This window comes from Chrysochloris asiatica, unplaced genomic scaffold, assembly GCF_000296735.1.
Source record: "Chrysochloris asiatica unplaced genomic scaffold, ChrAsi1.0 scaffold00305, whole genome shotgun sequence".
Lineage (NCBI taxonomy): Eukaryota > Metazoa > Chordata > Mammalia > Afrosoricida > Chrysochloridae > Chrysochloris > Chrysochloris asiatica.
In genome coordinates, this window is record NW_006408823.1 from 184,080 (window position 1) to 195,002 (window position 10,923).

The 10,923-nt window shown below is 51.5% G+C and overlaps 1 protein-coding gene across 1 annotated transcript in view; it reads right to left on the bottom strand.

Annotated features, from left to right (window-relative positions):
- Positions 1–2,803: 2,803 nt before the first annotated feature.
- The window catches only part of NLRC3 (NLR family, CARD domain containing 3), an 18,180-nt gene continuing 10,060 nt past the window's right edge, over positions 2,804–10,923 (bottom strand). The window contains exons 9-18 of the mRNA XM_006874902.1: positions 10,374–10,457; positions 9,699–9,782; positions 9,129–9,212; positions 8,614–8,697; positions 8,228–8,311; positions 5,403–5,486; positions 4,945–5,028; positions 3,876–3,959; positions 3,127–3,210; positions 2,804–2,894 (exon numbers count right to left, since the gene is read on the bottom strand). Of these exons, the coding sequence (XP_006874964.1) occupies positions 2,804–2,894; positions 3,127–3,210; positions 3,876–3,959; positions 4,945–5,028; positions 5,403–5,486; positions 8,228–8,311; positions 8,614–8,697; positions 9,129–9,212; positions 9,699–9,782; positions 10,374–10,457 (847 nt within the window). The remainder of the gene's footprint in view (positions 2,895–3,126; positions 3,211–3,875; positions 3,960–4,944; positions 5,029–5,402; positions 5,487–8,227; positions 8,312–8,613; positions 8,698–9,128; positions 9,213–9,698; positions 9,783–10,373; positions 10,458–10,923) is intronic.

Genomic DNA, 10,923 nt, shown 5'->3' on the forward strand with positions numbered 1-10,923 from the left:
TTTCAAGATGCCACTGTTGGACGTTTTGATGTAATTTAGGATTTAATTTTTGGCCTATATCTTTTTTTGTCTGCTTGTCCTGCTCCACAATCCCCGTTAAGGCCTTTTTTCTAGTTGTAAACCGTTCAGGGCCCAGCCATTTGGTTTTAATTGGAAACTGTCTCTTTAAATTTCAAGGAGATCTGTGCGCATGTGTAGTAGAACCCTCCGAAGGTAGGGCTGAGGTGCCCACTAGCTCAGGCACCCCTATAGTCACCAGAATGGAGGTGCGCAGACAGCAAGGGACCAATGAACAGATAACAAAAGAGAAGATTGTCCACACCTTTATCTCAGCGGTTCTTCCAGGTGTCTATGGCCGTTCCGATCCTTCCCCCGCTTGGTCTCAACCCAAGATGGCGGCTCCTGGAGCAGCCGAGAGTCCTGGACTAGAAAGCAATGGATTTCTTGCTTCTGCCACAAATTCCCCCAGCTGTGAGCCTTCCAACCTTGTAAGTATTCCTTTAGATGTGGTTCAGAGTTCTGGGACATCTCCTGAGCCTGCTTGGTTGGGTATTCTGTGTTGTTGTTGGCGGAGCTCCTTTACTGCACATCCACCCCATCCACCATCTTGTTTGTTCCGCAGCATTGTACTCTTTTAATGGGATGAAATTGGCAACGGCAACTCTAAAGATTAGATAAGAGTCTTAGGAAGCAGTGGCTTTATGTTCATGGGGGTGGGAACAATTCAGAATAGGAAGGTGGAAACGGTTGCACAACTCCAAAAATGTAATCAGTGAGACTATGATTAGTGTTTGTTCATCTGTGTATACTCTCAAGAAAAACTTAAAAAAATTGTTAAATGACCAGGCATAATACGGAGAAAGGGAATCCTGGTATGGCACTGTAAGATAAGTACTGGACTGCTAACTGCAAGGTTTGCAGTTCAAACCCACCAGCTGCTCCTTGGAAACCCAATACAGGGTCATTATGATCCGGGACAGACAGGACAGCACCTAACAACAACATGGTGCTGTAGGGATAAGCAATGGCCGCTCGGTGGAGGAAAGGTGAAACCTTTGCTCCTGTAAAGATTTACAGCCTTGAAAACCCTATACAGCGCCACTATGTGCTGGAATCGACTTGATGGCCATGAGTGAAAATAAGGAGAAATATCCAGAACTGATACAGTGTTACTGTATCAGTAACAAGAACATGTAAACCACATAGTCAAGCTGTAGAGTATGTTAAGAAGTATGGAAGATATGTAAAAGAAATCTCAAACAAAACTTAAAGAGATGGGAAAAAAAACCTGAGATGAAAAATGTGCTCAGTGGGGTGAACAGCAGATTAGACACTGCAGAAGATGTTACACAACTTGAAGTCACAGCAATAGGAACTGTCCAAAATGAAAAGACAAAACCCAAAAATACTGCACGTTATCAATTTATTGATTCCCCTCCAAACCCACCATTTTTGTTTTTGTCTTCTCTGTGTTCTTGGGGCTAGACCTTGTAAATAGTTCTCCTTTGCCAGAAAGATGTTAAGATTGTCAGTGAGGTACTGGAGAGACTGAAGGGACAAAGGGTCTTTTCCTAGTCCTAGTGTGACTTGCTCTTGCCATCCTTGGAAACCATGCCTCCTCTTCCACCCCTTTGCTCTGAGGTCACTCTGCAGTTGGCTCCTACAGGACACGGCTTTCTCCAGGAGTTGCCTAATGTCACCGTGTCTTCATCCTACTAAGTTCTCAACTTGGACAGAATCAGTGCAAATCAAAAGATAGAGAAGTAATATTTTTTAAGTACTGAAAGGAAAAAAAATCTGTCAACCTAGAGTTGTATATCCAGCAAAAATGTCTTTCTAAGACTACCGGAACCAAGTTCAAATTTCTTCAAATTTCCAAATCATCTTCATAGCTTTCTGTCTCTGTCTCGGGTCTGATCAAAGATTGTGTGTCTCTAATCTCTTTCCACTGGGTACTGCCAACCTTTTTTCGTTTTTTGTAACAGTGGCATTTGAAGAGGTTAGGCCAAGTATCTTTCAGAATGTCACTCAATATGAATTTTGTTAGGTTGTTCCCTTGTGATTAGATTTAAATAAGCATTTTTGGCAAGAATACCACATCAGCGAAATGTCCTCGGTGTGTCACCGTGGGTGCGCATAATGTCCATTTGGCTCACTGCTGATATTGATAAGTCAGTTTGATCAGATGCTTGAGGCAGGTCTGCTAGATTTCTTCATGGTGAAGAGATCTTTTATCTTTGTAAATACCTCTGTGTGGGGTGACCCCTTTTCTCTCTGTAAATACCCCTGTGTGGGGTGACCCTTTTCTCTTTATAAATGGCCTCTTGTCTCACTGTAGATGCCCCTGTGTGGGTCGCCCCTTTGCCCACTGCAGATGCCCCTGTGTGGGTTGCCCCTTTGCCCACTGCAGATGCCCCTGTGTGGGGTCTCCCCTTTGCTCACTGTAGATACCCCTGTGTGAGTCACCCCTTTGCTCACTGTAGATGCCCTTAATCATTTTTAAGGACATGTTTTGGAAGAACAGTGAGTCCTGTCCCTGTTACATCATTGTGTCTTCAGGGCTAGGTCCTCGAGTCCTTTGGTGAAGACCATGCCCCACTCTGTGGGGTAGCAGGGATCCCTCCAGGCCTTGCCTGTGCCAACCTTGACTCAGGAGAGGTGCTCGGGGTGTCTGGTGGCACCTCTCCTTCCTCTTTGCAGGAGATCAACTCTCCTGCTAGATCAGCGTCCTTTGCAGACTGCAGGAAGGCTCCCCAGGAAATGGTCTTTCTGTTGCCAAGTCTCTGCCAGGACCTGTTGCAGCTCACATTTCCACGGTGCAGGTGGGCGCCTTCGTCCTGATCGCCTCTGAGACCATCCTGGCACCAGACTCCCCGACGAGATTCCCCTGGAGACTGGGAGAGAAGGGGCTTGACAATGGGGCCGGAGGACTGAGGGGTTCCCTCTCCATCATGCAGAATTCTCTGTGCACTTCCAGGACCCCTCCTATACATACTCCTGAGCTTGAGAGGGAATAGGGGTCAGCTGGCTCCCAAATCAGGCCAAAGGCAGAGCCCGACCTCAGGGTGAGCAAGAACAGCCAGAAGGGTGGATGGGGTGGGCTGGACACAGCTGGGCCACACTCACTTGATGTACTGGAGTCCATGGTTCCCAGACAGCGCCGAGGCCACACATATCGCTCCGTCCATCCCCAGAGAATTTTCTTGAAGACTAAACAAAAAGATGGATGTGCTATGGTGAGCCCTCAGAACAAAAGGAAGCAATGCCAAGTGGTCCTGGTAGCGCAGCAGAGAGGAGCAAAAAGTTCCCCGGGTGATTGGTGCCGAGATGCCACAGCGCCAGTTAGGTGTCATGGCGTCTTCATCCATGTGCCACAGATGACGGAGAACCGTGAATGCAGACACTAAGCTACTTACCACTGATGACAACTCAGCCCAGCAAGCCAACTCGTCTGCCATGAAACGGGGGCTACAGGCTGACCTGGTTGATACTGTGGGCTCAGTTTCAGGCCACCACGATGATGGCCTTCAAGCAAGCCACACGAAATGTTTGGTTTTCCCAGTGCAGAACATTCAGGTCTGTAGAACTAGAGATTGTAGCAGCAGCGTGTGCAGAATGAAAAAGTTTGAACTATTTCTAGAATAACTAAAATGGGACACGGAAACATAAACTGAGCACACGCTGCTGGGAAAATGGCACCAGTAGACTTGACACAAACTTCCCAAAGGAGTATCTACGAAGCACAGTAGAGCAAAGCGCCGTGAACAAGGTCTGCCCGTGTCATCGTCGGAAGCATCTGAGCCCTGCTTTTTCACAAGGAAGCAGCAGCAGAGGAAACCACCAGCATTTATCCCAGGGCCTCCACAACCACCTACTTGAGTCTTCGCAGACTGGAGTTCACCTTGAGAGCATTGGCCAGGGCTCTGGCTCCTGCCACCCCAATGGTGTTTCCTCGTAAGCTGCCGGGGAGAATGGGAACCTTAAGGTGTGGTGCCAGGCTGACGGCTGGTAGTGTACAGGGTGACTTGATGGAGAAAACGTAGACTTCAGCAACCACCAACAGGGTCTGTCTTCCCTCACTTCCCCAGCCAATTGGACTAAGTCCCACTCAAAGGAACAAGGCACATAAGAAAGGGTGAAGCTGGTTCAATTTGGGTGGTTTGGTGGCACTCTCATCTCCTTTTTAACTTCAGAGAAACAGGAGGCCAACACAGAAGAGGCCTCACTCCACCCAGCCGATTCCCAACGTGCTCAGCATCGCTGGGTCCATAAGAGCAGGGTGACTGGACACATCCAAGTGCCTCACGGAGCCTGAGGCTGCCCCTCCCTAGGAGTTGGAGCATCTCAGAGACCAACATCAATGGCTACTGGCCACCCTAGAGCCCTAAACAGGGCCTTTGTCCAGCCTGGGCAAAGCCAACCCAGAGAGGAGAGCAAAAGGAAAAGCGGAGGGACCCGGAGGGAAAGGGAGACTAAGGAAGGTGGGGACTGATCCCTTTTAAGAAGGGACAAGCATAATCCATTTTACAACGGGATTATTTTATGCTTTGATTTTTTTGGTTGAAACCATGAATTTTCAGTAATGGATGGCATTTTGAATGAAATGAAGAAACTAAATCTTTTTTTAAGATAGGATTTTGAAACAGTTAGTGGGACATATGTCCCAAGGTGGTCTTGCACTGGGATTGCTGGGATGAGGCCATTTCTTCAGATTTACAATTTTATACAGGCCCCCACCAGATGGCGGCATACACAAAAAACAGGATAGCAGCCTCCCACTAAGCCCCAGAGGTGGAAAATGCAGGTGGGTGCTAATGTCCAAAGGGCTCCGAAAGGTTAGATGAAGATTATTAAAATGAGCTGGAAGCTTCCATGCAAACTGGATTTGAATCAACAGCTTGGTTTCTCAGGGCAGGGGACAGAGCTGAAGACTGCAGTACTTACTCGAGAATCTCCAAGGTTCTGTTCACAGCCAGGGCCTCCCCCAGCGCTTGGGCCCCCGGGGCACCAATGGACGCCACCTGGAGGCTGATACAGGAGAGTCGATCATTGCCACATCAGCTGGGGTCTCTAGCCTCACATCTCCCCCCATTCCAGTTTCTCTCTACCTTTCCCTTCCTTTTGTCCCAACTGCTTCTTGACCCAGGGCTGAAACTGGGAGGAAGCACTGAAAACTATTAACTAATGATCTGTCCTGCCCAGGACCGAGACCTGGGTGCTGAGGGTGTGAGAAGTCGAGTTGTCTCCTAGAAAGTTTCAGGAAGAACACTCACTGTACCCAGAGTGTTAACTCTCCTAATGACTTCCCAGGTGTTAAAATGAAGAAATCCAACACACCTGACTGGTACACCAAATTAGTGTTTTGCATGGGAGGGTTAGAGGGTCAGCTTCCCGGGACTTACTAGAGAGCAGTGAGGGCCGTGTTTGCTCTCAGCGCATTGGCCATCGCAGAAGCTCCTTCATCCCCGATGGCGTTCTCCTGTAAACTGGAACATGGGTAGTGAGCTGCCTCTGGCCGTGTGGACACCAGGCTTGGGTCATCTAGACTGAATTCAGGCTCCACAGATGTGGAGACAGACTTCCAGCTTTCTATTGGGTATATAGTTGAAAGCTGTGCTACCCACTCTGGCTTTTTTTTCTTGGGGGTCTCCATTCTTCATCAAAGTCCTATATGCTCATTAACCTTCAGACAGGTCTGAACAAGCAAGTAAAGAACATGCTGTGGAGATAACTTTCAACAAGGGTTTGGAACAAAAAGAATTATGGTTTTCACTGCCAATCAGAAGACTCAATGGAAGCTCCCTCTCTCTGAGGCAGTTTTGCTGTCTGGGTCTTCACATCTCTTTGTCCCACCAAACTGGGCAGAGCAGCAGACCCAGGAGCAGTGACGGGAACAATTTGCATCAATTACTTTAACAAACAATCGAGAGGATGTTATTGGGCTGTTCATCACAAAGTCCTGGTGTTGCACTGTGGGTTACTGCAGTACGCTGCAAGGTCAGTTCGAACCTCAAGGTTGACAGTTTAAACTTAACCAGCCACTCCTAAGAAATCCTATATAGGCTCACTATGAGTTGGAATCAACTAGATGGCACTTAACAACTCATAAAGTCCGGAGGCGGGTTCAAACCCACCCGCTTCTTAGGACAAAATGAGGCAGTGCATTTCCTCAGAGATTTACAGTCTCAGGAACCCTATGGGGCAGTTCTGCCCTGTCCTAGAGGGTTTCTGTGATTTGGAATTGACTTGATAGCACTGGGTTTGGTTTGGGTTTTGGGTTTTGGTGTGTGCTAAGTGTTAAGCAAGATGTCCTGGTGTGGCACTGTAGGATAAGTACTAGACTGCTAACCAAAAGGTTGGCTGTTCAAACTCACCAACCACCTGTCAGAAACTCCATGACACTTTACAATAACAAGTGTTGTGTAAAGCAACAACCCTAACTACTCTTTGGGTTCAGGTGGGGAGACAATGAGTCAACAGGTCAGGTGCAGACTGCAGGGGTCCCACATGGTCACCTGCCACAGGCTGGTCACACAAAGCTGCCTAGGGAAAATGGATCGAAACCAAAACATGAAGGAGAAGAGAGAGGAGAAGGAGGGCTTGGCACATCAAAGGAACCCAGAGCAGTGGAGTCTCCACCCTGGGGCAGAGTTGTATGGGGTTGGCACAGTGAAGGGGGAGGCTGGGACTAACCCAGGGAGCAGACCCTGGACAACCATGTGACTCTCACCCAGGAGGGGGACCGAGTTTAGAAAGCTTTAGAGTCAGCAGTCTGAGACGAGGGGCTGGATGCTGACATGAGAAGACGAGTTGGGAGGCTTCCACTGGTGAATGTTGTCGGTGGCAGAGGGACAGAGGGAAATGGACAGTCGAGGGAGGTGCTGGGCAGGAGAAAGCTCAGCATGTAGAGATGACGTGGGTGTGGGATGGGGGGCAGCATTGGTCTGCTGGCTCTAGTCAGGCGATGGAGAAGCGAGAAAGAGGCGGGCCTGTGAAGAGCTACAGGGAGAGACAATCCCAGCAAAGGGGCAGACTGGGCAGTGACCCTGTGAGTGTGGAGCTCGGGAGGGAGGTTTAGGGCAGATGTGAGGTAGAGAGCCCTGGGAGGGGAGGGAGTCAACAGGAAAGCTGGTGGAGGGAGATGGCCTAGAGCCGCAGCGTAAGAACAGTGGGAGGTAAGAGATGGAAAGTCTACGAACAGAGGGGACCAGCCTTAGAGGAGCGAACCTGAAGATGAGGCGCACTGGGTTCCCCGCGTTTTACCGCTGCTCTGAGCCGATTGTGATTCCTAGTGACTGTACATGACAGAGTAGAACTGTCCTAAAGGGTCCCTGAGACAGTACACCTTTACAGAAGCAGACTCTGAGCATCTTTTTCTCATGGAGCAGCTGATGGGTTTGAACCACTGACCTTTCTGTTAGCAGCTGAGCATTTGAACTACTATGCCAGCAGGACTCCTCATTAGGTTCAACGTACCCAAAACAAACCAAACACAGTTACCATACCACCCAGCAGCCCTCTCCCAGGGACAAACCACACACACGAAAACGCGTACACACATGCTCATAGTAGCTTGATGCCCAATAGGCAAAAGGTGCAAACAGCTCCAATGTCCACCCACAGACCAATGGAGAAACAAAATGTCTATCCATACCAAACCCAAACTCAACCCAGTGCCGCTCAGTGACTGTGACTCGTGGAGACCCTGGAGGACAGAGCAGAACTGTTCCATGGGGTTTCCGACCAGGATGTCATCTGGATGGATGCACACTGCCATGTCTTTCTTCCTTGGAGCGGCTGGTGGATTTGAACCACTGACCTTTCAGTTAGCAGCTGAATGCACAACCACTGTACTACCAGGGCTCCTTTCAGTCCATATGAAGGAGCTTCAAAAAGTCCATGGAAAAAATGGAATGTTTCTACAAAATTTCTTGAAGCCCCCTCATACTATGTGATATTTATTCAGCCAAGAAAAAGGAATGCCGTTGCAGATCATGTGACAGTGTGGATTAACTTTGCCAACATGCTGAGGGAAGGGAGCCGGACACAAGAGGACACAGGATTCCGTCCCGTGAACTCTAGGGAGGGGGGCAGGGGGACATGGAGGATGGTGGGGGCACTTAGGGCCACTTTGAAGGAGAGGAAAGCATCCTAAATGGGCTCTGGTGGTGGCTGCACCACCGGTGTGTCCCCTCTCCCCCAGCAGCCTCCACGGGGCCCCACTTACTCCAGACTGGTCAGGGTCCTGTTGAACTGGAGAGCTTGTCCCAGGGCCTTGGCAGCGCTGGCCTGGAGGAAGTTCCACTGCAGGCTGAACAGACAGACACCCGTGAGCACATAGCCTGGGAGCAGATCAGGTGTCCCAAGGGTCCCAGGAACGAGGGTGCCTGGGACAGAGGGTCTGACATCTGGGCAGGTGGTGCTCACAGGACTGGATCCTGGCCACTGAAGTGGGCAGGACAATTCCCGCCATGCTCAGTCCACTCACACGGGGGACCCTGCACAGAGCACGTGACACACAAGAGGCATAGCCTGTCTGCCTGTCAGCCCCAGGAGGCAGGACGTGAAACTTGAACAGACCCTGAGACTGGGCCCTGCGGCGGGCAGACTCACTGAAGAGATGTGAGGGCACGGTTTTCTCTCAAGGCCCCCGCAATGGCCTGTGCTCCGCGGTCGTGGAGGAGGTTGGCAGTCAGGCTAGGAGAAAGGGGGAGCCTTGGTCACTGGTGAACCCAGACCACCTGCCCCAGGACCACGCTTCTGTGCCTGGCATGTGAAGTGGCCGGCTGGCTGTGCTGAGTCTGACAGCACCCCGACAAGGCAAGTGTCACCGGCTTGGAAAGGTGCCATGGTGTTACAGACAGGAGTTGGCAGAGCCAAGGTTCCCACTGGGAGGTCCACCTGGGGCACCTAACACTTGTGCTGCACGTTTGTCACCACAGGAGGGAGACTGGCCCAGTGTCTCCACTTGGAAGTGGAGGGCAGAGGTGGGAGGAACCAGGTCAGGGCTGGCACCAAACACCAGGTGGGGGAGGGGGCATGGTTCACCATGACTGCATGCCTAGGAGCCCCGTCAGAAGTGACCCTCAGAGAGCACAGCCCTGCCCCTCCTCACCCCCACTACGTACTCCAGGTTCCTTAGGGTATTGTTGGCACAGAGGGCACGGGCGAGAGGCTGGGCTCCCTCCGCACTGATGGAGTTTTCTCGGAGGCTGAGGAGAGAGAAGGAAGCCCCTGACCTTCCGACCTGGCAGGTGGAGGCCTCAGCCAGGCGACAAGCCAGATGCATAGGCTCCTCAAAGCTCAAGCAAACTCAGGGGGCCCTGAGTCTCCTGAATGACCAGAGGTGAGGTGTGAAGGAGCCTGTCCCACCAGCAGGGCCCAGGGGCGTAGCAAGAGGAGAGAAGATGCCAGGATCTCCAGGCGAGAGGGGCAAGAGGCAGGTGAGTCCGTGGGAGCCTGAAGAATCAGCATGTGGGAAAGGAGAAGGCAGCGGCTCCACCTGAGGGACAGGCTGCCCCCCATCCCATGAGAGCAAGAGTGACCCACTCCCAAGGCTGCCTGCCTTTGGTCCTAACACCTCAGGGAGGCATGTGTGGGCTCCCACCATGGGCCTGACTTCCCGAGTCCCCTTGTCCTTTCAGACCCTCCCCCATGGTAACAAATGCTGTGGTTGGAGAGGAGTGGACAGGACTCACCTGAGGTTGACGAGGGTCTGGTTGGTGCAGAGGGCCCCCGCCAGTGCTGTCACCCCCGTGTCGCTGATGGAATTGCTCTGCAAGCTGCACATGGAGGGTGGGCTCACGTGGCTGTCCCCAGAGGCTGTCCCAAGACCCCAGGATGTCCAGCCTGAGCCATGAGCTGGGTTCAGCAGGGAGGGAGGGTCCCTGGGGCAGGTTCCACCTGCATCTCTCATCACCTCTTTCCTTTCCCACCCTAAAGAGGCTCGGTCAGGTGAAGGGGTTAAATTAAACACCACAGCCCTGAAGTGTAGACTCTGCCTTAATGTGAGTGGCTCCAAATGGCCTCTGAAGGGCATGAGTTGTGTCTGAAGTCCCCAGAGCAAATGACAGGCAGTGCCAAGCTCCCCACCCCACCCCATACCATGGCAGCTGGTGGCTGGCTTCCAGTCACCTGTGCCAGCTTTCTATGGGCACTGCATTTAGTCATAGAAAACTCCAGAGCCAACCAAACCCCTAGCGTCCAGGGGAAGTGGAGCTGGCACCGTAGATGTGGAGGGGGAGAGACTGACATCAGGATAGATTGGTTGGTTGGGTTCTGCCAGGGATACGGTCTGACCAGCAGCTAGATGGAGACCCCAGGGGAGTTACCCTCCACCCACAGCACCCCTGGAGGGGGTCAGGCAGACTCACTCCAAGCTCTCTAGGCCCTGGTTCACCTTCAGGGCCTCCGCTAGGGCCTTGGCGCCTCCATCACCAATGCTGTTACTGGAGAACCTACAAGAGATGCAACAGGGGTGAGCCAATTGCCTGGAGCCGCCAGGCAGGTCCTGGTCCAGTGGGGAGGTGGGGTCCAGGAAGCCCTTTCAGGGTTGGCGGTATCCATTGTCTCAAGAACGTCCAGTGCATTGTTCTGCCTGTTGGCTAGTAGCTGCTGCAAGTGACCACCTGCCTCCTGTAAGAGGACAATGTGGCAAAGTCTGGGGCTCCCTGGCAATGAGAGAGATTTGTGGTATTTTATGTAAATGGGACTCTCTTCTGCTAGGTGGCAAGGCAGTAAGAACATTACCCTGAAAGGTCAGGGTTCACCAGTCCTAGATATTGGGTCTCCATTATCCTGGTCTGATAGTTTGAATGTCAGAGCCAACAATCATTACTCCCACATCCATCAGGCCATTCATTTATCCATCTACCCATCCATCCATCTACCCATCCACCCATCCATCCATCCACTCATCCACCC